The 26,912-nt window shown below is 34.9% G+C and overlaps 1 protein-coding gene across 2 annotated transcripts in view; it reads left to right on the top strand.

The window, feature by feature from the left end:
• The window catches only part of PSMD14 (proteasome 26S subunit, non-ATPase 14), a 106,744-nt gene that overhangs the window by 77,206 nt on the left and 2,626 nt on the right, over positions 1-26,912 (top strand). For both annotated transcript variants that reach the window (XM_043995849.1, XM_043995850.1), the window contains 4 exons: positions 6,226-6,333; positions 11,920-11,994; positions 14,395-14,520; positions 26,245-26,307. In XM_043995849.1, coding sequence (XP_043851784.1) covers positions 6,226-6,333; positions 11,920-11,994; positions 14,395-14,520; positions 26,245-26,307 — 372 coding nt within the window. The remainder of the gene's footprint in view (positions 1-6,225; positions 6,334-11,919; positions 11,995-14,394; positions 14,521-26,244; positions 26,308-26,912) is intronic.

Genomic DNA, 26,912 nt, shown 5'->3' with positions numbered 1-26,912 from the left:
ATGAATCTACCTGTTGTACTAGGTTTGTTGGGTTTTTTGCTTGTTTTTAAAATTCTGAGTATAACCTTTATTTTGCTTTAATATTAGGTACACCATTGAACCATTTAAAACAATACTGAATAACTTACATGAGCATCCCTAGGAAAGCAATTGGGTTTTGATCATTAAAAAGCATCTTACCTATGAGATCTAACAAGAGAAATGCCTCGACCAATGGTTTCTAGGTTTATCAGTTCTTGACTTTTAAGATTTTCCAAGGAGAGCCAGTTGCAGTCCATTATAAAATGAGATGAAGTTACCTGTTTATTTTACACAGGCCTCTGAATAGTCCTAAGATTGTAGCAATAGGATATCTTGGACAAGAAAGTTATTCTGCTTCGTTAACAGTATTTTGAGAATTCTACTTACTCCTTTAGCTAAGCAGAATTTCAGCCATAACAGCTTCTTGGTTTGCACAAAATAACTCTGGTACTATTTATTTGGAGCATTTGATTCCAGGGATATCAAAGTGATAACGTTGTTAAGACTCTAAAGCATATGAAGTCATTCTTTTTATAGTTGATGTGATGAGCATCCGCTATAAATAAGCTTAGGTGTGTTTTTTAATACAAAATTTCTTAAGGAACTACATACCTTTACAACTTCATTCCTTGTTTTGTTCCCTAAAATATAATCTAGAGAGGCTTAGTTTTGTGATAGCAGAACAATAGCTCACATTGATGTTTAAGTTTTACAAAGCACTTTGTTCTTAACAACTTTGTGAGTGTAGATAATGAAAGTGTTGTTATTCCTATTTATATATTAAGAAGCTGGGGGTCACAGAAGTTCAGTGACTTAAACAGCTAAGTCAGTATTGGAACCAGAACTTGAATCCAGGGCTTTTGACTTCCACATCCAGTACTCTTTACAGCTTACCAGGATACTATACAGTTACTGAACAGTTCACTGATTTAAACAGTAAATGTTAGTTGTTTAAATTTGTTTTCTGAAATTCAGTGAACTATCAATTAAATTTAAATTTTTAAAAAATGCTCCATTAAATGTTTAAATACTCTTTGCCATGCTAGTTTTTACAATAATAATCATTTTGTCTTCAAAACTTGTCGCTTACCATAAGAGTTAGGGTACATGTCCTCACTTGTCAAGATAAATGTATTATCTTGCAATCACCTCCCCTACTTCCAGTATATTGAGGTTGTACTACAGATCTAGCCTTAGTAAGAAATTCTCCAAGGATAAAGCAAGAAAATGTACATACTCATAGGAATCTCTTTTCCGGAGCTAAGATTGACATTTTATAAATAATTTCCATGTTGCAAACTTGAGACTCCCAATCACAGCAATTCAGTGATATGTACTTGGCATGAGTCAGTTTCAGTTCTTAGTGCTTTTCATTGGAAATGGCATCAAAAGTAAGATTTCTCTGAATTTTTAATGCTATGGGTTTACAAGGGACAGGAGATGTTCTTCTCTTAAAGATGTCTGAGAGTGCATAGCAGCATAAATAACGAAATGGTCATAAACCCATCAGCACTTCCAAGGTCATTTGCCCTTTAATTTTTAAAGACTCTAGAAACAAACTAAGTATTTGATAATAGGTCATTTGCAGGCGATAAAAGATATTTTAGATGGGACATTGCCTCTGTTTCCATACCTGGCATATTCATATCTTTTACATACTAACAATTCTCTAGTATATCTGTCTACAAATATATAATCTGACAGATAAATAATTTCTAGAGTTTCAACATATTTTAAAAAATTTTATCAATCTTAAGCCAGACTTTATTTTTTGTTGTTTACATTGTTATTCTTTAAACTGCAATAGATCTCACAGTAAGCTGCATGTAAAACTTTTTAAAGGATTCCCAAAAGTTCCTTTTTTAAAGTTCTAGAATTTCTTAAATACTAAGAAAATTTACTTTTTCTCTTCTGTGCTCCATGCTATCATCCATAAAGAAAATCCAAAGAACTACTAGTTTAGAGAAGATTGCCTAAAGACCCATGCAGTTTTCTTTAAAATGCCTTATTCTTAACTCTTTTTAAAGGAGAATTTGCATTAAATACAGGTTGTTCTTTATAGAATACATTAAAGGGTATATTGTTAAAATAGGTTAGGATTTTTGAAAATTTGTCTTGTTGAGTAACCTGCAACTGATGAAAAGAACATGAGTTTTAAACTGAATAGCATATTGGATGAATTGTAGCATATTCATTAGTGAAGCCAAAAAATCATGGATTTAAACTTAATTTGGAAATGATTGCAGTTTTGGCTCTTAAAACCATACTCATTACTAAAATCAAATTCTGGGTCTTTGACCTTTAGTCATGCTTAGAGTAAATAAGGAACAGAGTTATTGATTTTCAAACTATTAAGCTTTTACAAGCTAAGACAGATGTACAAAATGATGCAGTTTTTATTTTGTATTGGCAGCTTCCAAATATTTAGTATCTATTTCCAAGAGTTGCAATTAGTAAAGCAACCATGGTACTGAAATCCGCACATCCCACAAGCTAATTATATTTGCAAGGTCAGAGTGAATACATATTTTCAGAAAAATAAAGGGTTATATAAATATGTGTCTTCTACTTGGCTGTTATATCACAGTTTGTTGATCTGGAGTATAATGTGTACAATTCACAAATTTGTCTGATAACAGAAAGTGGTGTGTGATTGTGTTTATTTTACTAACCAGTATATTCACAGCAATCACTTCCAAATATCTCTCCAGTAAAGATGTGTTAATTACAAAACAGACAAGGTCTTCTATTATATTAAAGCTACTAACAAGAAGACAGCAGGAATCACACATGTAAATAGCATCATCAACCCCTATTTTAGTCCTCTGTTTTGATCTGTGAGTTGCGCATAGACCAAAGGTGCTATTAAAGACTGAGTGTATGAAATAGGCAGCATTATATGAACAAAATTTATTCAACAAGAAAACAGACCTTTAACATGAATTTAACAAGCCTGAGAAATTATAAACTATCATATGCTGCAGATTCATGCAGTGATAATAAACAAAAAAGGAAAGTAAGAGGTTTCCCTAAGCTAGCCAAACTGCTAATGGTTTTGTTATAAGCTGTCTACTGTTGCAGTGACCTCTGAAAAGTCTCAAGGCACTTGTACCAGAAAATATTAAATGGTCAGGATGGTGAACAGAGATTCAGTGTGGTATATTGACTTCAGCGTGGAAAAGCATTTTTAAAGGTCTATCATATTCCTGAAAACATTCATCTTGTTTTTACATATTGAGAGGTAATTTTGTATAGTCTGTTTTGGGTAATTGTTTGCATTAATAAGGTGTAGGCTGCTTTAGATTAATGGACATGTGTGTCCATTATGAGAAGAGAAAAAACTTGAACTGTCGAGTTGTTGAAAAATTTCAAAGAGTTGAAGAAAAAGTGGACTTTCCCCCTGTACTTTAATTAATCCTTGGGGGTTCTCTGTTCATGTTGCTGTGTCTGAGATTTCCATTCTTAACTATGCAGTGACCACTTTGCTGTCATTCTATTGCATCATGCTGTAAATACACAAACATAGAGAAAAGCCTTCAGCTTGTACACACCTCCAAGTGCTCACCAGGGCTTTTTCTTGAATCTTACTGTGGCATAATTAACACCTACTTCACCCATTGCTCATTAGTGCACCGGACATTAATGAGTCTATTTATTTTGATATGCTCTAAAGGAGGAACCGATTTGTTCTTGCAGTGCTGAAAGCAATTATAAAAGATGGTACAAAAATTAAAATGTAGGTTATTTTGCCGTATTTATGCTTTTATTGCGTACTAAGTCTAATTTTGGTCTGCAGGTTGTTGAGCATGTTAGCTTCCTTAAGACAGTTGCTATAGTGATGGCAGTGAATTCCTTTAATCTTGGTGTAGTTAAAGTATTCATTTTCTATTGGTTATACTGCTACTAAGAAATTGTCACTCTACTCATATCATTTTGCAGAGTCCATCATAAACTAGTTGAATGATATATTTAGATGCTTAAATGTTTTTCCTCTGGATTTCTGAATAGAAGTTGGAAATTTTAGATTTTAGATTTAGTTTAACAAGGCATGATAACTGCTCAAGTGATCTTTTTCCTCATGAAGTTTCACACCTGTTTAGAATAGTTATGAAATATTACAGATATTTCACATGTAAAATAGCTGTCTGCTGCATTACCATCGGTTATAAAATGTCCATGTAAAAAAATATATAGGCATTACACTACTATATTTCATGAAATTTTACCAGTTTGTGGTAGTGCTGCAAAGTCCAAAATGCTAAATGTTTACTTACTCTCAATACCTATAATAAAAACTCATGGATACATTAGGAGAAATAATTTTACCAAGAGAATGATGTGTTGCTATATTACCATTACTAGGTAAGGTTAGTCATTTAAAATTTCATTGCTATACAAGTAATCATTATTTTAAAGTATGTTAAAGTAACTAGTAAATTTAAGCATCTCCCAGAGTCATTATTTCTTATTTTCTTGTGATAAATATTAGTTTATCCCCCCCCCCCAAAAAAAATTACAGATTGTTTCCTTTTTCCCCTCTTGTTTTTTTAACCAAATAAGTTTGTTGTGGACATGCACTTAAAAGTTACACAATCTGATGAAAATGTACTACCAGGAATAAATAGACCTTCAAGAGATGTTGTTGTTTGTTGTTACTTTGTGAATAAAAAAATATTGACTTCAATGATAAAAACTAATAAATGGATTCAAGAAGCATAAGGTTATTCAGTAAGGCCATGTTGATGTATGGAAGGAAATAGAGAGGAGTTTTAAAACTGTCATGTTTTCTTCGTGAAATAATGTATGTTAAATTATTGAACTTTCTGTGGTACATAGATAACCAATTTCAATGCAGAAATTAAGGGTAACTTGACAAAATTCTCAAGTGCTAAAATTTGAAATTAAGTTATAAATGAATTTACTTACTGGCCAGGGTAGTATGAAAGCCTTGAAATTCTCTGTTTCTTATGACATTTTAGTCTGTTAACAGCTGTCTCTCTTGAATACACATTTCATGGCAGTCTTTTAGAAGGTGTGATTTTTTTTTCTTTCCTTCAAACTATCTTTTCTAATATCTAATACACTTGCATAATCTTTATTTAGAATCCCCTTTTCAATTTATTTTCAAATTAAGACAACTTAATTTCTCATTTTTATTCCTTATTTCTCTTTATAATATAATAGCTTGTATTTTAAAGGAAAAACTGTATTTTATTATTTGAATTTTAAGGACAGAATTATATTAGAAATATTTTCTATACAGAAGCATTTTTTCTTTAAAAGACACCAGAGGATCATAACTTTATGATGTTTAAAGCGGTATGTAGTACTTTTGTGATAATAAACAGAGAGGTTAGTGTAAAGTACAAGATGATAATAGGATACCTTGTTAAGTCTTGCTAAGTCAGCAAAAAGCCCTGAAAGAGGTAAAATCGTGTTGTATAAGAATTCAGAACCTTTCATCCAAAAATATATTGATTAAATTTAGCAGAAAGAAGGTGGCCATGGGTTTTGGTTTTTGTGTTTGTTTTGCAGTGATCCTGGAATGTGTTATCACTTATATACTGTGCCCCTTAAATCACAAATGACCTTGGTCTTCTCACATTGTTTCTTACTCATGATCATGACAATGGTTTGGACTTTTAAACCCATCGGCCGATATTCAAACTCTTCCATAGTCACAAGGAGTAAAAGGCATCTGACTAGCAGAGAATACAGGAGGCAAGTTCCTTGCTGGCTATAATTTTGTTGTCATTTCAAGTATCGTGGTAGTATAATTGATGTGACAGGCCTGGGCCTTAGCTGTGGTCCCTTACCTTGTGCTCACTTTCAGTTTTAGTCTCTCTTTGTCATTCATTTGGATGAGGTAAAATTTAGGTGACAAAACATATGCACACCATTGGAGGCTATATAATAGAAGCTTAGCAATGACGTATTGCAGTAACAAGGATGCAAAATTAATATTTTTCCTCACATGAAGCTCATGAAAATTGTAATAATTGGTGTCACCTTACATTACAAGATAGAGGGTGGTGTGCTGATGGCACAGTCAGCAGGAGGTTCTTTTTTATTAATATTATAATTAAATGATTTTCTGGAAATAGGCCAAAAACAGATGCAAGTTGATCATGCCTTGTCCACTGTTGCTTGAAATCATCACTTGCAGTCTCTAAAAAGAATTGACCTGACACCTTGTTTTTACAGGTTGTTATTGATGCCTTCAGATTGATCAATGCTAATATGATGGTCTTGGGACATGAACCCAGACAAACAACTTCAAATCTGGGTCACTTAAACAAGCCATCTATCCAGGTAATGCCTCTATTTGATAATGTACTAAATTCTGATTTATAGTACCGGACCCATGTCAGGTTAGTAATTTTAAAACCTAATATGTCATTCTAATTGTCATGCAACTTTATAATTCTTTGGAAGGTAGTTGTTAAATGGGGATTTGAATAATTAAACAAAGATCCTTTTGAATATTAAGGCATCCCTTTTAGGAACATGTTTACCCTAGTGAATATTTTCTAATTTTGCTTGTTCATGATATTGTTAGACATGGTTTTGGGTGGATTGCACTTCATTTTTAAGCTGTTGCCATTTATTGCCCAAAATCAAGGGACCCCTGCAGCATCAGTCAAAGAAGTACCAGTAAGTAAAAATCAGATAACAGTGAAAGGAAGTATCAGATATTTTTCGTGTTCCTGGAATTTTTTTCCTTTTCCTTTTCCTTGACTTTGAAGCAAAAACCCCCCAAACCAAAACAAAACAACCCAACAACTCCAAAAAGTAAATGCTTAAAAATGGTTTTAAAAGTTGGAGCCTATGTTTTGGGTTATAAAGTATGACATTTTTCATTGGTGAAAGTGTTGAAATGCTCATGTTCAGACATTAAGTATCCTCTTGAGTGATTAATGTTTTCTTTGAATCATTCTCATGCCTCATTGTTTTTACACAGACCTTTATTGCCTGCAAAAATTATTTTAAATGTGCCTTTAAGTGCATACGTATTTGTGACCATAGAGCTAATTGCTTCTCTGAAGATTAATTAAAAGCAGAGAAATAGTAGTGCATGTGGTTAAATAGAGCATATAGAACAAAGACAATATAGTAGCCATTACACCTCCCTTTCCTTTACCTAGTGCTATCAGATAACCGTCTTTAGGGATTTGTGGCTTTGATTGTTAAACATGGTTAAGTCTTTATCAAACTTTGACCATTTTACATTTTTTATTTACCTAAGTCTTTAACAGTCACTTAACAAAAAAGTCTTGATCAAAGTGAAACAGATTGAGTTACTAAATTGTGTTGCTTTTGATTTTTATAAGTGAAAACTGCAAAGTATAATGAGTATGAAATAACCTACTAGTGTTTTTGATTGGGTACAGACAAGCCCATGCATGCATGTTTCAAGAGAATATATTACTGGACCTTTTTAGCCTGTAATAATGACCTCCCTTGCAAACCCCCATAGCATCATACTGCTTCATTATTTTTTGCAAAAGGTTAAGTAACATCTCACAATCTAAGATCATTGTGATTACAGCATCGTATAATTCTGCCAGAAGTTTACTAATTGCACGTCAACAGCCACCTGTTGCATAGTTCATCTTTAAATTAAAGCGTCACTTTTTAAACATTAAGTGAATTTTAAGTGTAAATGTTATTAATGGACTGTTTTTTCTTATAACCTGGGTTATATATATATATATATATTTTTTTTTTTTTGGTCCTACCTTTTAAGGTATTTGGTGAAATTCTCAGATTTCCTTATAAAGTATTAGCCAGACTAAATTTAAAGGGACATGTGTGTAGTATGGATACATTGTTATTGTTGTTTCATTTTGCAGATTCATTTTCTTCAGATTAAAATCTGTAAATTTATTTGTTTCACAGTTTATATAGCGCCCATCAGAATGACATCTCTCTGGGTGTTTTACAGTTTTAAGACACTTTCAAAATATTAAAATACTTAAATGAGGCAAAGCCAAAAACATAGCAGAATAAACCCTATACCTTAAAACCTTTCCTTACTTATTTTAGACTCACCTTTAAAGAAAGGAACCAAGAAAGAATCCAAAGTAAGCAGTAATATTTCCTAATGGAGTTTTAAAGCATTCATCAGAATATGTAATACAAGGGTCAGCAGCTTTTTAAAAGTAGGTTGGCACATTGATAACCCCTTCTCTTCTGGTATGACAAGTAAATTTCTACCCAAAATGGGATTACCTCCTGTGGGACACCAACCCCTGCTCTAGCAATTAATGATAACATCCAAAACTTGTTTGTAACAAATATACTAAAATGATTAAACAACCGTAGTCTTTTCAAAGTGAAGATAACATGTTTCTAAAGAATTTGTGTACCTTTGTGTCAGTTAGCCCCAAACTGGTTTTGTGTGTTAATACCATAGAAGCCCTATATAAATAAATAAAAATGATACTGTATTAAAGTTTTTCTATTGTTCTAGCATATCATCATATACACAGAAGATATGATCTGATATGTAACATACTTATGAAATAATGAAATTAATATTATCTTCCTGAAATTTAATTGATAGCAAAACTTTTTTTTTAGGTTTTTCATCAGAAAAACTACTATGAGAAGTTTCATTTTTAAAGAATACACTTAGAGCAAATTTTGGTCTTTTATCAGAAAAACTATGAGAAATTTCATTTTTTAAGAATACACAGAGTAAATGAGGTTGGATTGAATGTTTTTAATTTTTTCAGATTCTAAGAATAGCTCTGTATTTTAAAGTTTTACAATGTTAGATTTCCTGAAAAACCTCCCCTCTACCCACAATAATGAAACATTACCAAACAGCAGCTTAAGTATATACTGATAGCAAAATATTTTTAGGGTTTTTTTTTAAAGTATAATGTAATGAGGGGCAGGAAAATTTGTATTTGAAGTTATTTTAATTTAGTTCAAGTCTTTTACATAATGTCTAATTTTTTTTGTATGTGCCTTCAAAAAGTTTGGATTACAATTGGCAATTCAAATCAAGGTCTATTTCCTGCTTTCCCTTAGCAAAGGCTATATAGAGAAGCAGGATAATATTTATTGAATTCTTCATTCTGGCAGCCCAAGTGGATTTGATTTTCCATATGTTTGGGTCTCCTCATTTATCTGAAATTTTCCATCATGCAAAATAAGTTCTAATCCTAAACCATTTGAGTATGAGTCCAGTGTACTTTGCTCTACAAAGTTGGGCACATGAACTGAGGTGGTACACAATGTCATCCCATCTCGTGATACCAGTGACCACATGAATACAGTCCATATTGCAACCATGTGGTTTTTCTTACCTCTGAAGCATTCACCATTCTTCCTTGTCAAATCTATCCCTGACAGCACCCAGCTGCCTTAATCACTATTATTCATTAGCAGTAGGTACCTGCTCTATTCAGAGCATTGTACTTGGCTATTTTTCATATCACCTGAGTTAAATTATTGGTCCAGAGACAGATAAGTCAAACTGACAATAACTAAAATATTACTTCTTTCTCCCTTCTGTAGAATGTGTCTTTTTACTTTTTAACATGAGTGCTACATGTTCTTGGAACTCACTTGAAACAAAATAACAAAGCCACACTATGAAGAACTGATTGAGGAATTGTTGAGAATTTGCCCATTTTTTTACCCCCAAATTTCCTACTATTCACCTTAGTTCCTCTTGCAAGCCCTTCTAAGCTTAGACTAACTAACATCTCAGATCAGTACTCTCTTGTAAAGGCCTATACCCCGCATAGAAAAGAAAGGTAAGCAAGGAATTCAAGATGACAGTAGAACAAGTAATCACTGAATTGGAACTCAAAACAATTTTTCCAAAAGAATCCTGTTAAAGGAAGTTAGAATATTATTTGTTCCATAATTCAGACATCTTGTAGGTTAAATGAACTTATGTAAGGGGCAGCTAGGTGGAGCAGTGAATAGAGCACCGGCCCTGGATTCAGGAGGACTTGAGTTCAAATGTGGCCTCAGACACTTAATATTTACTAGCTGTGTGACCCTAAGCAAGTCACTTAAACCCAATTGCCTCACCAAAAAAAAAAAAAAAAAGAACTTATGTAGCCCAATGTCTATAACCACCCTTGATGATTTCAATGACAAAACATTTTCTGAATTCTACATAGCTGGCATAATAGTTGAATTTGGAATACACCTGTAGGCTAGGGACTGACTACCTGTATTTTAATAGACCCTTAAAGTTTGTGAAGCAGAACATAAAACCTCACCTATATTTGATTGTCAAGAAAAATATCATATGTATAACTTTTTTTTTTACTATGATCTTTGCTCTTTTCCTATTACATAATTAGGTTTGCAGATTCAAACTCCAGAAAAAACTGTCTGCATTTAGAGTACGTCCCCACCAAGTGGCAGCAAGTGTTTGTGATTTCATCACATGTGAAGTAGATTGAATTTGAATTTATTCTTTAGGAAGCCATGTTGATATTTATTTGCTTCTGTGGCTTTTTTCCTCTTAATTTTCATATATTCAGCATTTTTTCCTTATTTGAAAATTAATTCAATCCAACAAGTGTATTTTATGTTCTTCTAGACTGTACTTACCAGTCTTATACTGTGTTCCCATTTTCTCCTTCCCACCTCCAACCTAGTTTAGTTTAAATTGAAATACATTTACCTCAGAACAAGCTATATACATATATATTGTCAATGTAATCCTTCTCCAAACGTCTAGTGGTACTTTATACTGGTTACAGCAAGTACTTGAAATTAGTGTCAATTCTTGGGTCTTTGTGGGACTGGCTTTCCTTGGCATGAAATATAGTCAATATATTCCTGACCATCACTGAACAGGAACTTTTATAATTTAATCTTCTACACACCTATGCATAGGAAAATGGTTCCTTTTAACTTAAAAACAAATTAGTTGCAGAAATTCTTTTAGATAGTAGCTGAGTATCAAAAGAACACATTGTCTTATATACAATTCAGAAAATTTTAAATGGGTTTAATTATACACTGTAGCTATTGCTTGGGAAGATTAAAAACCAGTGGTGGATGAAATCTGTAACTGAAAAACTATGCAACATCATCCTCAAGTTTCTATTTCTAAGCTGTATGTAGCTAGGACTGTTTGAATCCATCAGAGCTAAGCCCCAATCCAGAATGTGGGTGGAAATATACTCTATCAACAAATGTTTATTAAGTGACTACTGTGTGCTAAGCACTATGTTAGGGAATGGGGATACACAGGTGTTCCCTGCTATCAGGAACCTTACTATCTAGCTAAGTGAGGCAGCATTTATGTATGGGGTATCCCAAACATCTTAGTGAAGGATTCGGATTCCCTGTGTATAGGTATACACAAAATGGATTCAAGACACTTCTAGGGAAAGGCTTCATGTAATAGATGATGCTTATGATGGACCTTGAAGGAAATTTGGTATTCCAAGAGGTGGCAGTAAGGAGGGAGTGCATTCCAGGAAGTAGAAAGGCATGAAGGTATAATGAAGGAATCAGATGTTTGGCTTTTTGCTTTTCTCTTTTGATAGTAGCCAAGTCAGAGAACTGGCTGAACTGTACAGCAGCAGATCTAGAAATTTTTGTTTCTATGATTATCCTTGAGCCAGTCAGCTGGCAGCTCAGGGGAGTCTGAGCTATTCTATAGCATGCTTTAAGCTCATAGCAACCAAGGGAGTTAACCTCTTTTAATTTTATAAGTTTGTTGCTAGAACGAATTCTCTTAATCAGAAAAACACACCCTTTACAATGGACAGTAAATGTAATAGCTCACACCTACACAGTGCTATAGAACAACAGTAGATGCCAAGCTGTTTAATACTTCAATTTGTGCTTCTTTAATTATAAGTTTAAAAGTTTCACTTGCCCACCTCTTTTCTAATCATTTGATTTTTGCAGGCATTAATTCATGGACTGAACAGACATTATTACTCCATTACTATCAACTATAGAAAGAATGAGCTAGAACAGAAGGTAAGTTTTCATTTTTGTTTTAGAGAGAGGGGGAAAAATGGTTTCAACTCTTATGCCATGTTGTAGCATTGTGATTTGAATTTTAATTTGTCATCTTTCTTCAGTTATCTCCAGTATTTTCTTCTGTGTCATGTTCCTGTTGCATTATAGAACACAATAAATGAAAGACTCCTTTGGAATAGGTTACATATTCTCCTCCATAAAGCATGTTTAATTAAGACTAATCACTGGATGCTAAAGCAGGAAAGAGGTGGCTAATAAAAAATAATTCCAATGTAATGTTTATTTTGACAGATTATAAAATCTTTCCTTTTCTCAGCTTTGTGATTTTCTGATTAAATTTTTATTACCCTGTAAAGTTGTATAATTTTTCAAGCTTCTCTTACTATAATTTGTAGCTAAATTATTAACTAACGTTGAATTTAATTTCCTCAAAGTTTGGGGAAAATACATTGAATGGATTGTGATTTTTTTTTTTAAACCTGTTTTCAAGTGTGCCATAGTAATCTTAAGTAAAGAATAAAAAATAAATTTGAAAATTATTGAACCACAAATGATGCCACACATCTGTAATCTCTGTTCCTGGGGAAGCTGAGACTGGTGGATCATTTAAGCTTAGGTGTCCTGAGCTGCAGTGGGTTAAACCAGTCAGGTGTCCATTCTAAGTGTTGTCACTTTGGTGAACCCTAAGGGTAAGGGGTAGCCATGCTGCTGAAGCAGGGGCAGCTTTACCCAAGTCAGAAATTAAGCAGGTCAGAACTCCCATGCTGATGCAAGATAAAGGACCTAGGCTCAGTGAGAGAGGGGAAAGGGAGGGAAAGGGGAGAAAAAGAGAAAATGAGTATGTTAATAGCCCTCATATTCAGAATTTACCATTCTCCAAATTTCTAAATGTCTTCTTAAAAATATCTTAACATCTTGGTTAGATTAGAATTTTGCTTTATTAATTTTCAAATATTTTGAAGGCAACTTTTTTCCTACCTAGCCTCAATTAAATGTGAAATTTTGTCTCTTGTTTAATATTATTGTTTGAATTCTAGTCAGTATCCAGTATTATTACTTTTTTATACTAAAAACAATGCATCGATGAAAGCTATAAAAATATTCATCTGCACATCCATCCATATTTTTATTTTGGTAAACGAGCTTTTAGTATACATTTATCACCTCCAAAAGTGCCTAGGAAGAGTGACAACCCTATCTCTCAAACTTACATGAATTAGGGCCACAGAAACTCAATTTCTTATTTTACTAATTTTTTTTATAAAGGTGATAATGTAGAGATAAATATTTTGTGTTTGAGGGCACTTTTTCATATAGTCTATATACATTTGTGTACATAAGAAATGTGGGATAGCTGAACATTCAAATAAAAGATGAAAAATTCATCCAAAAGTATGAATTTTTTTTCTCCATGTTGGTTGGTTAGCATTTAGCCTTTTGGAAATATGCAAATAACTAAGTGACTTTCAAATTCCATCCAGTTTGGGGATATCTTATATCACAATCTTTGGATTAAAAAATAATTTTTAAAAAATTAATGTTGTTTATTATCTTAACCACACAGCACAGGCATGTTTTCACTCTTACTCAACCATACCCACTAGACCCCAAACATAACCCTCTAACTCTAAGTAGTAATTAGTACTATTCTTTTTTTAAAAGCTTCTTAAGTGGTAGAGAATCCACCTCTCACCTCTTGCTCTGGGGAAGTTGTCAGGGTTTAACCAGTCCACCAAGGGCTGTCTGGACAGTATCTTTGAAGGACTAGAGAAGAAAGGCAAAGCCAATATCCTAACTACAGCCAGTTCATTCAAGGAGAGTTTCACTGCATATGTAGCTACTGATGGTACCAACTTTAGTTACATGAACATTAACAAGAGATTCTAAACAGCCCTCTTCAGTTTGCAGAGAAAATGAGTTGGCCTGTATTTCCTCATCTGGGAGTTCCCTACATCACTGAAACTACAGACCCAGTCCCAATCCTTATGTTTGTGTTAGAAGGGTGAAAATTTTATGCCAAATAGTCTCCAAAACTTATGAATTTTAGGGGTCTTTGAGAAATAGCTGAAATTTGGTTGAGCTTTTCCTGCTGCGCCATCCATGATTACAACTCCTTATTTTTGCATTTGGAAATGAGATTGTATAATATAGTCTAATCTCATTGCACAAATAAGGTATTTTTGCAAGGAATATGTACATTTATGAGACGGTAGCTCTAAAGCCGGAAGAAATCTCAGGGGCCAGTTCATCTAACTTTCTTAGTTACGAATGAGAACATTTAGTAAATGTAATCCTAGAAACAGGCCTATTTGTACATGTATTAAGCTTGTTCTGTTTAATTTTTAATTCATTCATGAAGTTGTTGTTGCAGGTAATTATGACATGACTCTTTTTCAGATGTTGCTAAATTTGCATAAGAAGAGTTGGATGGAAGGTTTGACACTTCAAGACTACAGTGAACATTGTAAACTCAATGAATCTGTAGTAAAGGAGATGTTGGAATTAGCTAAGAATTACAATAAGGTAATTGTTTCTAATAATTTATATTTTTGAAATAAAATTGCCTTTTCTGCTGTGTACTAGTTAAGTAACTTTAAATTAGAAGTTTTTCTCTAAAATTATATTACTTTCGGGGGCAGCTGGGTGACGCAGTGGATAAAGCACCGGCCCTGGATTCAGGAGTACCTGAGTTCAAATCCGGCCTCAGACACTTGACACTTACTAGCTGTGTGACCCTGGGCAAATCACTTAACCCCCATTGCCGCCCCCTCCCCAAAATATATATATATATATTACTTTCAAAGATATGAATGAAGCAACAACTAATACACTGACATGTAAGTTTTTTACATAAACTTCTTTCTTGATACTCATTTATAGCTTTTTAAAGCCAATGAAGTAACAGTGCTCTTTTGAAAAGTGTAATAAGCAAATCATGATGAAACTATTCTAATAGGTATTATTTGGCTATACAAACTTTTCAGTCAGCTGAAATGTGTCATTTTATGAAATCTTCTTTGCTTCTCTTTTTAAGATCTTTATTATATAAAAACATGTTTTTATGTTAGAAAAATATCTGAAATATTAGGAACAGACTTTATATGATGATTTAAAAATATAATAGTGTAAGGTTTGATATGCTCTGCTCTATATTGAGGATATGATGTTGAAGTAATATGAACCAGGGGCACCTAGGTGGTGCAGTAGATAAAGCACTGGCCCTGGATTCAGGAGGACCTGAGCTCAAATCTGGCCTCAGACACTTGACACTTACTAGCTGTATGACCCTGGGCAAGTCACTTAACCCTCATTGCCCTCCCCAAAAAACAACAAAAAAACCAAGAACCAGGATTCAGTGTATGTAAAATTCATCTAAATATTACAGCAAATATATTGCCCTTTGTGGAAATTCAAAGATTCAGTTCTTAAACTAAAATTGACAGGGCATTGGAAACTTACTGCCAACAGAGTTAGCTTGGTTTTGAAGGGCAAGTAGTGCTAGGGTTGGGATGCTTAATTTTTCTGGTTTAGTAGTTTGATGCTGTGGAGATTATGGGAAAGGAAACAAAATATTTAGTATATTTTGTATTATTAGCTTACTTTTTTCTTGAAGAGTTTTTTTTTTAATTATCATACATTAGGTTATAAAGCAGTATGATGACTGATAGCATCTGCCTCACTTGAGTCAACCCCTTCCCTACCAAGAAAGAAGGAGCTTCTCCCATAAAGTAAAAATTGGATATTGTGTTGATGGGTGTTATAAAGTTTTTCAGTTTTGTTTTCATTTGCATTGTTGTGGTCATAGTGGGCTTCTTACCATGCCCGGATTGGGACTTTTAACTTTTCTTCGTGATTGAGGGAGAATGTCATTTTCTTTTTAAAAGAGTGTTTGAAATACAGAAACAGATCCCACTGCCAAGTCAGGGCTTTTTTTCTTGCTGTTTATCAAAACATTTTACATCCCTTCTCCATGTCTTTGCACAGGCTATATATACCACATGCCTAGAACGCACTCCTTCATCTCTGCCTCTTAAAATCCCAGTTTATGTGTTCCTGAGGCCTTTCCTGATCCCACCAGCTGCTGTTCCTTTTCTTGATGCCCTCACCTGCTACAGATCCCCTCTCCACCCCTACCCCAGTACTTTTTTTGGTTTGTTTTCTGTGTATTTTGTGTATACTTATATTTGAGCATGTTATCTCTTCTGATAAAATATAAACTGCTTGAAGGCAGGAACTATTTCTTTTTTGTCTTTATATTCCCAGTGCCTGGTACAGAATAGACAATTGATAAATGCTGATTGATTGGCATTATACCTAATGATATTGAGTTTTTAAGTCATATGATTATATCTGCTCTCTTAACCATAGTACGTGGAAATTAGAACGTTTGAGTAAGTAGGTATTAAGTAATCAATTTCAACACTGAATTCAGCAAAGAAAGAACAATTTTGAAAATCCTGATTTTCACTTTTATTCATTTGGTTATCTCCTTAATTCTTGAACTGAAACACCCACATTCCTGCTATTCTAACTCACCTAATTTATTCATGCCAGGATGCATCTGCTATTTTTGTGTCTTATTTTAGTATTTTGATTGCAAAATTTGTAAATGAGTGTGCAGGTGGAAAAATGAACTGCAAAAGAGCATTGCTTCTGTGGGTGGTAGAGGAACAAAGGTGGAGAGCATGATGATCCATGAGTAGGAAATATTTCCCTGCCTCCTATTTTGTCCATTTTTTTAACCTTGGAATTCTATACATTTTGTGATTTAAAGACAGTTTGTATTTTCGCGTGAAAATATTAGCTTATTTGAGTGCCAGCAGAATAGATTGCTAGATAGGACTTCAGAGGTCATCTAGTCCAACCTCCTCATTTTTCATATTAGGAAACTGAGACCCAGAACGATTATGTGGCTTGCCCAAGGTTGCCACAGATGGTAAATATTAAAACTGTCATTTGACCCCAAGTCCTCTGACTTTTAATTCGTCATTCTTTCTACTTGACCACATTCAGGACCCAGAAGTATTGGTTTAGAACACATGACTACCTCTAAGAATTTCTGCTTAAATGACATTTATGCTACCACTTAATACTCAATAATCAGTGAGTTTTAATATGTAGGAATTAAAGGTTTTCCTCACTTTAAATAAAATTGAACTTATTAAAATAAATACCTTCTAAGATATTTTACTATAAAAACAAGACAATTTCACTCCACCAACATGAAGCACATGCTATTTTTGAAGGCCCCGTGGTTTATGTTGAAGACATAAAGACAAAAAAGATCTTCTGCTCTCCAGCGTTTACCTGGTACTATGAGGGATAGAACATATACATAAATAAACCCACTACTTTGTAAGTTGACGAGGTTAAAAGAACCCTAATGAACTGAAGTCAAAGAATGAAGGCTTCACACAATATGGAATGTCAACTGAGCTTTAAAGGAAGACACATTCTAAGAGTCAGAGATTTGTAATGAGTGGATTAGAGGCATGTGGGATGGCTTGTGCTTCCAGAAAGCATGAAGGCAGGTATTAAGTTCAGAAAACAGGTAACAGTCCAGTTTGTTTGAAAGAGTTCCTGTTTCAAGAGGAGCAGCATGAAATAATTTTGAAAAGGTAAATGAGAGCCATATTGTACTTGAGTCTATAAGAAAATAATGGGCTTTGCCAATGCCCAAAGGCCCCAGCTTAAGGGGATTGATCTGTACTGATTGGATTGACTGACTTCGCTGATTAACTTACTTAAAGTTAATTCAATTGAAGCCACACCTACCTGGCCCTCAGGAGCCTATGTTCTCAGAGACTGTGGACTCTGACCTCAACACATGACCACTCTCAAGTCCAGTGAACCAATGGTTTTGGGTGATGCTAGCCAATTAGTTTGAAGCATTGTGGAAGGACCACCTCTCATTGGGATGAAGAGGAAACTTCCACGCCCAGTTTGTCTCTTGACCAAGCTGGTGGTGGAGAAATTGAGGAAGAACCAGACGAGGCTGGAACGCTAGGCTAGATAGGCCTTTTCTTAACTTTCTGACCCAAGTGTTCTTTTTTTTTTTTCTTTCTCATAAATGCTTAATGCCCAAAAACTGGTGCTAAAGCTTCTAATTTATAAGTAAACTTTAGCTAGCTTTCCCTACACTTGGGACAGGAATAAGGCGACCACACATTTAATTTTACATGTCACAAGTCTTAGAACCAAGAGGGAACCACAGAGGGCTTTTGAACAAGATTGTGACAGTAGTCTTGGAGATTGGATTTGGGGAAAAAGAGACTGGAAGCAGTCTATTACAGCAAGCTACATGACAGGTAATCAGGGTTAGAGTAGTGTCTAGTGTGGTTTCTAAGCTCTGATCTCATGGTAAGAATGGATAGCTTCCCAAGGATTTGGTCACTTGTGTGCCATGTTATGTTACCATTTGTGTATATGGCTTGTCCCCCCAATTAGGTTTTCTCAGAATTTCAGGGTTGGAAGGGACTTCAGATATTATGTAGTCCAGCTTTACCTGAATGAGAATCTCTTCCAGAACATTCTCAACAGGAAGCCTCATAGCTTCTTTTGGAAGCATTTCTGTGACTGGAAACCTTTCTATTTGGAAGCATCTTGACATGTTTTTTGATTTCTAATTGTTAAGGAAGGTTTTCCTTACATCAGGCTACATCTTTTCTTTTATTCCTTTCCTGTATTTTTCCTATTTCTGCCCTCTAATGTCAAGTAGAACAAGGCTAATCCCACTTCCAAGTGGTATCCCCTTGACTATTAGAAGAGAGTGCTCTTGTCTTCTCATCACCAGTTCCTTCTGCTGACCCTTTTATGGTACACAGTAGTTGTCGTTACTTTCACCGTCCTGGTCTTCTTTCTCCAAAAGATATTAATGTCTCTGAAAGCAGGGATTGTGTTCCCCAGAGCACCTACCTCATACTTGTGTTAGTATTTACTAAGTATGATGTAACTGAGCATCTGAGTTTTTCACTTAGCCTTTTTCTATCATAAAACATCATTAGAACTGCTAAGCACAAATATTAGTTAGAATTAACCAAACTTTATAAAATATACAGCATAAGGTTTTTAAAAATACATCTACTGGGGCAGCTAGGTGGTGCAGTGGATAGAGCACCGGCCCTGGAATCAGGAGTACCTGAGTTCAAATCCGGCGTCAGATGCTTGACACTTACTAGCTGTGTGACCCTGGGCAAGTCACTTAACCCCAATTGCCTAACCAAAAACAAAAAAAAAATACATCTACTAATCTGATACTTTTTTCATTAAAGATACTAAACAAATATTTATATGCATGGTATGAAGAGTATATACAAAGATTAAATAAAATTCTCATGGACTTCACAGTTTTTAATATATTTCTAACCTTCCCTTTAATGGAAGAATAGAATCCCTAAATCACCCTTAAAGGGCAAATCATCTCTTCAGTATATTGGTAACAATTAAGCTTTGGCTTGGTATCAAGAGCTCTTGTGGGTAGCTCTTTTCCCCAATATTTTAATTTCTCTAAGAGGAGAAATTTGATTACTTACAACTTAATAAAAAGACAAGCCTTTAGATCATCATCTTAGCTTGTTTTCTATCTTCAGTCTTCCCCGGTGGTTAAAGTTTTTTAAATAGACAATCGCTATCATGATGTAGGTAAAAAAATACTAATGGTCTTTCTCTCTTCTTTCTTTCTTTCTTTCTTTCTTTCTTTCTTTCTTTCTTTCTTTCTTTCTTTCTTTCTTTCTTTCTTTCTTCTTTCTTTCTTTCTTTCTTTCTTTCTTTCTTCTTTCCCTTTCTTTTCTTTTCTTTTCTTTTTCTTTTCTTTTCTTTTCTTTTCTTTTCTTTTCTTTTCTTTTCTTTTCTTTTCTTTTCTTTTCTTTTCTTTTCTTTTCTTTTCTTTTCTTTTCTTTTCTTTTCTTTTCTTTTCTTTCTTTTTTTGTCAGTAGTTTTCCAACTACCAGTTTCTAAAACTTAACCTGTTTTCTTTCTTTCCCCCTTCCTGTTTGAAGGTACTTCCTTAGGTTTCTTCAGATGCATCAGCATCGTGCTGATTGTTATCAGCTGATATGCAGTCCGTCGTCCCCCCCCCCCCCTTGCCACAGCTTTACAAGAAAAATTACCTGAAATATGGCTTAAATGAGTTTGATGATGTTAAAATCTTAGAACTTAACTTTTTAAGCTACATTTTAAGTACTTAACCAAACCCATGATTTTTTATCAGTGAAGGTATTGCCCTCCTTTGATGTCAATTACCATCCTTCTACAATTGAATAAATAGTCTTGATGAATTTCTGTTGGCAAAAATTTCTATCACTTTGAGCCAGTTGCCTAGTGATCAGCCTCTCCAAACTTGGATAGGTTGATCCCAGATAGCTAGAATGGAACCATTTTAAGATGTCAATATAAGAGTGATTTCTTCACAGAACCTTACTCAAGAAGTTAATTGAAGTTAATTGTTCTTCAAATTATTCTCTAACTCTGCCCTCTTAAGCAAAACAGATAATTATGAATTAGATCTGGTCTCTTGATAGATATCTAATTCAACTATACCATATTTCCATTTTTAAAAAGTGATCTCATTTTAGTGTTATATTTTATATTCAAGGAGAAGTTTATATTCAGGACCCACATGCCATTTCAGGCCTGATTGTGAAACTAGGCAAAGCATGGAGGGGAGGGAAGTGAGGTATATAAATTGTAAAATAGTAAGTTAAAATCTAAAACTGAGTCAGTATATTTCGTTAATTTTATAGAACTACTTTTTTTTCTTTTTAATCTTTGTTACAAAGAATGACTCATGTAATAGTAAGAAACGAAAAGCATCATTAAAAATACTCAATGCTGATAGTTGAAGTTATTTTAAGTAATTTATCAAAAGGTCACTGTAGTGTATTTTATTCAAAGAATAGATAACATGAAGCCAAAATTACCCCTAGAATTTAAGGGAAGAAATCCATTCATGTAGTAGAAATACTAGGATAAATTTTGATAGTGGGCTCATATTGGCTTTCTACACTAACCTGATTTACCATGTTATTTCCAACTATTCTTAAAAAATGGTACTAAGATTATGAGGGAAGAAAGATACACAAAGGCATAAAATAAAATATCTTTTTCTTCAAGAGGAAGGATGTAAGAAGTTTGCTTGGTGTAGCAGAAATATGATGTCAGGAGGACTGCGTTTTCCCACCTCTGTGCATCAGTTTCCTTGTCTGTGAAAAGTGAATAATAACTTGTTATTGTGAGGATGGTGCTTTAAAGGTACTTTGTCAATGTGGCATTGATAACTGTTGTCGTAAGAGTAAGTTTGGCTGAAGTAGATAATTTCTAAACAAAAAATTAATCTAGACCAGGGCTTCTTAAACTTTTTCCCACTCCTTTTAGGCGACCCTGTGTACATAGGTATACTGTTGCCAAATTTTTCACAACCCCCACATTCGGTTATTTGACCCCATGTGGGGTCACAAACCTCCAGTTTAAGAAGCTGGAATCTAGACTAGGCATTCTTAGCGTGGGGTCCCCAGACTCTTAGGGGGAACATGTATGCAGAATTTTTGTTCTTTTGATAACTATATTTCAATTAGTTGGTTTCCTTTGTAATCCTATTTTTTATTTCATGCATTTACAATAGATAATATAAAATACAAATATTTATTTTCAATATTTTGTTTTGAAATAAATTACAAACATTTTCTTAGAAAGGGGTTCATAGTCTCACCAGACTGCCAAAGGGTCTGTGACATAGAAGTATCATTTTCCACCCAGCTGTTTTCCTGGACTTCATCATCTCCAAAATTTAGCATTCTGCAGGATGAAATTAACTCTGAAACTCATTTGTCCTCAGCACCACCTGCCCTCTTTCCCTCTGGTTAGAGAGTATGGAAAGAAGACATCTGGGAGCTTGTCCCTGATCTTCCTTATTTAAGGATGGCACCTAGAGAATTCTCACTCATCATTTCCCACCCACCTACCTTTCTGGTCTTCATCATCTGCAGAAACTCATAGTTTTTTGGGGTTTTTTTTGGTGGGGCAATGGGGGTTAAGTGACTTGCCCAGGGTCACACAGCTAGTAAGTGTCAAGTGTCCACGGCCGGATTTGAACTCAGGTACTCCTGAATCCAGGGCCAGTGCTTTATCCACTGTGCTATCTAGCCGCCCCCCAGAAACTCATAGTTTTCCAAGATGAAATCAACTCAAAACTCATACCTCCTCACATCATTTCCCTTCCCAGCTGCATGACTTCATCATACTCCCAAGCTGATTTCTCCTTCCCCTCCTCCCCAGCTTTTAAGCTATTTTTTTGTTTTCCTTCCCCCATTAGCTTGTGAGCTTTTTGAGAGTAGGGACTATCTTATGCCTTTCTTTTTATCCCTAGCACTTAGCACAATGTCTGGAACTTCGTAGGTGCTTAATAAATGTTTATTGATTCTGACTCTTTAAGTAGATGAGATATTTAGATCTAGAGAGACGTGCAGGCCAGTTGATTCATGAGTTATGAAGTACATTGTAAGGAGTTTAAACTCACTGTGAAAAGGTTTTAGGAGTTGCTCTAGTTTCACATCACAGGAATGACATCATTAAAACATGACTTTAGGAAGATTCTTGCTAAAGCCATCCGTTTAGTCTCTCTCGTTTTGCAACAGTAGGAACATTCAGCACAGGTTTCTCCAGCAGGTGTGTGGGCCAGAGGGAAAACACTGATACTGCTTCTGTTACTTCTGGGGAAACCAGGAAAGCTTAAGTACTATTTGTGGTACTAAAAGTGCAATTATAGGATACACTTCAGTTTTATACAAGTGGGGGGAAAAATCATAGGAAAAAGCATGGCCTGTATTGGACCGTAATACTGTATTTGCTTTCCCTCTAGTCTCAAAGGAACAGATGTCCCTCTTCCTCCACTTTAAAGGCATTACCTGTGTCTTTGGGCTCCCCTCTTCCTGTTTCTCTACCACCTTCTTTCTCAGTTCTCTGACTCTTTTCCCTTTGCCTTCAGATTACAGAGGTTGCCCCATCTTGAGTAAAGAATTCCTACCAACTCCACCTCTAGCTACCTTTTCTCCACAAAACTTCTCAAACAAGGGTCCTACAACTTCCACCTCTGTTTACATTATCCCTTATTATTCCCTGAACCTCTGCTTACCCACTGGTCACCTCCTTATTTACAAATTCCATAGCCTTTCCTTCATCATTCTTGTAGAATTCTCAGCTCCATGTTCTCCATGTTACACTTCAGTGTCAAGTGCATTGTGGTATAATAAAAAGAGAAGAGACTTGGAATTAGAACATTCGTATTTGAGTCCTAGCTCTGATACTTTTCTCTTTGCTTCATACTCAGAAGCATCCTTTTTATAAAGGAACCTGAGGAAATGAGAATTAATGGCTTCATTGTCAGTAATGGGAAATTGGGAAGAAGTGACCAGAGAGGTGATGATGTTGAAGTTGTTTTTGACATGTCACATATTAGTTCCTAATGAGATGTAGCCACATACATAGTAGTGGTTGGAATAATATGTTTAAATGGCAGCTTTTAAGGGGAAAAGCAGAAAAAAAGGATCCAGGACTGGGCCTTGTGGGATGTTTTATAGTTAATGGGTACAGGGAAAGAAGAGGGGGAGAAAGACATTAAGAGTAACACATTATTTCAGAGGAAACTGAGCTTATGGAGTATCACAGGGAAACCAGATGGTTAGTTGTTTTGAAGAGGTGAAAAAGAGTGAAAACTAAAAAGAGCACAATGGAATTGACCTAGAGGAGATTCCCCAATAGGAGTTTGACTAAAATGATAAGAACTGAAGCCACAGGTGCTTAAAGAAGAAAAAGCAAAAAGATGGAATGATATTTAAAGTTTGGGGGTTGAGTGAAAGCTTTTTAAGACAGGGGAGACTTTTAGGGGGATTATGATCATGCATCAGACCTTGTTCCAAGAATTTTCAAGAACTGTGCAGACAGTGCACGATGGGATAGCCATCTGGGGGTCTTTGTTGATAAACTGTTATAAACGTTTCTAGTGTGAATAGCCACAAACATTTTCAGTGCTTTTTGTTGGTTGAGTAAACCGATGAACATGAATGCAAAAGCAAAATTTGACGCCAAATCATAGAAGTTGCCATAAACACAGAAGTTCCCTAGTGAGGACACTGCCTGTGCCTGAATTTCATTTAATTCTACTGCTACCATTTCTGAATTTTTCTGGTGACTGGCCAGACAAGGAATATGAGCAAAGACAAACTGGTCTGGTCTCAGTCTATACAGATAGAGGTAATGCAAGTAGATGAAAGAAATGTTTAGGGCTTTTGGTGGGTGAGTTTGGCCTCCCTTATTACCGAATGGAATATACTTACCCTTTTGCCATGAAGGTTTGCAACCTTGGTGTATGCCTAAATCTACAGCTGCTCCTCAATTCCCAGATGGCAGCTATGGCTGGGAGTACTTTTTGCCATCTGCATTTAACAAGGAGTTTCTGAGCATTTCTTTCTCTCTCCAGGGGGATTATTGGAAATGGGGGGGGGGAGTAATTTATAAGGTGGCTATATAATACAAACAATTTGAGTCACTTTATGAGCTAGAGCTTGTTCACCTGCACCTACTTAGATTACTGGTAGATATGTATAGTACTAAGAAATCATTTCTTAATAGCTATTTTGTTCATGTATTAGCGGATTGAGCCAAATTCCACAACTATTGTCTTCTTCAAATATTATACTAGGCACCATTATTGGCATTTTCCATATTGAATGAACATAGAGTATAAAGTGTTAGATACTATCCTTCAGATGGGATTTGAAGCCCAGCTTCAAATTGACAAAGTACAGAATATCATTGTGGTTCTCCTCCCCCCCCCCTCCCATTCCCCCATTCTCTCTTCTTTATTACATTTCTCAGTTTTGAAAACAAGTACTAAAGTTTGTTCTAGATTACCTCTGGAATATATAACAGGTCTTCTTACTGATCATTGGGTTTGGGTTTTGGGGGGGGGGGTTGGGGGTTTTTTGCGGGGCAGTGGGGGTTAAGTAACTTGCCCAGGGTCACAGAGCTGGTAAGTATCAAGCGTCGGAGGTCGGATTTGAACTCAGGTCTTCCTGAATCCAGGGCCAGAGCTTTATCCACTGTGCCACCCAGCCACCCCTGATCATTGGATTCTTTACAAATACATTTGCATGTCAGAGTCTTAGCCATTTAATTACTCCTAATATAACCAATATATCCATGTAAACCAAACCTATCTGGGATTCACATTATTAACATGATTTAACAAGAAAATCTATATAACACTAGGGTACATGGAGAAGGAAGTTCCCAGATAAAAATCAAATTTATACTATCTGAAAATAATAGAAATGACATCCAGCCTTGAAAATGAAAATACTTGCTACCCTGGGGATTCCCAATTGGGGAGGTGTTATTAATTGCTATTTTTCCTTTGCTCATTTTTTTATGAGTCATAATTTTATTTTTTTTAATGTGTGTTGTTAAAAAATATAATCTAATAATTAGTTGATACAATCCTTAATCTAGCATCCTTTCTTTTGGGGATGGTTCTGCTGGGGCAAATTCTCTAGGTAGCTTATCCATTTACAAAATTATGCACTTGCCATTCTTGCTCATTTTCAAGTTCTCTGTTTATAAAACCATTAAGAAGGTGTGAAATGTAGCCAAACTTCTCAATTTATGGATAGCATTTGAATTGTATTTCCTAAATGTGAGTAAATTTGGCACTGAGATGATCAATTTGAGGCACCCAATAGGTAGCTTGCATTTGTGTATATGTTCCATGTTCCTTTTGTCTCCATTTCTGTGGTCACCTGTATTGTGAAGGATTTCCCTTTGCTTTCCAAGTTATTGCTTTGCTCCCAGTTGTTTTCAGTTCTTTAAATGAATCATAGAGCTGGAAGGAACAGCCTGTTAAAGTTCATCTAGTACATTGGTACAATACAACCAATATTTGCTTCAAATGCCATTGAGTATCACCCAGTATTATAGGTTATCTAATCTTAAAAAATAGATGATTAGCAGTTTCTTGTCTCTCAAAGCATTCCATTTCTTATGGTGACAGTATGATTTTGCATAATCTTTAAGATATCTCTTAAGTCTTCAAGTTGATAGTAATTAAGTTGTGAAGATTAGCAAAGAGTATCACTAAAGTGAAGTTCTTTGAATCCTAAGAATGAAGGTTATTATAGTTTATTTGATGATTTTTTTTTAATGCTGTGGAAAAAGTAAACAAAATTGAAAATGCTGACCTTGATCTTTCATTTACAGGCAGTCGAAGAAGAAGATAAGATGACACCTGAACAGCTGGCAATAAAGAACGTTGGCAAGCAGGTGAGATGTACCACATTATACGGTAGCAGGCTTTGTGGATTGTCCAACTGTATTTTAGGGTCTGTATGGGGAACTTTATCTGCTTCTTTCTTTCCACTGCTTTATTATTCTTTGACCTACATTCAAGACCTTTCTACCTTTGTTTCTTATCACTCCTTTATTTATTCTGCTTCAAGATCAGTTAAGTGCCCTTCTCCTCCATGACTGCAATGTAGCCAATAGTCTCTGTACTTATTAAATTCCTCCCAAGTCTTTAAAGCCCAATTCAAAAACATCTCTTCTATGGAAATTTTCCTAATTCTCTTAATCAGTAAGGACCTTCTCCCTTGGCCATCACATAACTTTGTCTTTAATATACTTATATTTTGTTGTAGTTATTGCCTCACTAGATTTTAAGCTTCTTCTAGTCAGAGATTATGTCCTATCTAAACTTCTTCCCCAAGCCTCTATGCACAATAGGTACTTAATAAGTATTTGTTGTTTTGAGGAAATGTGAAATTAATTTTCAGGGGCATTTGGTGCTATCTGGTTTTTTCATCTCTTGAAAAATTAGATACCAAATCATTCACTTACCTTTTAACACAGTGGTTTTGTTGAAATTCATT

Source organism: Dromiciops gliroides, chromosome 3, assembly GCF_019393635.1.
Source record: "Dromiciops gliroides isolate mDroGli1 chromosome 3, mDroGli1.pri, whole genome shotgun sequence".
Lineage (NCBI taxonomy): Eukaryota > Metazoa > Chordata > Mammalia > Microbiotheria > Microbiotheriidae > Dromiciops > Dromiciops gliroides.
This window is presented reverse-complemented; position numbering and strand designations above follow the sequence as displayed.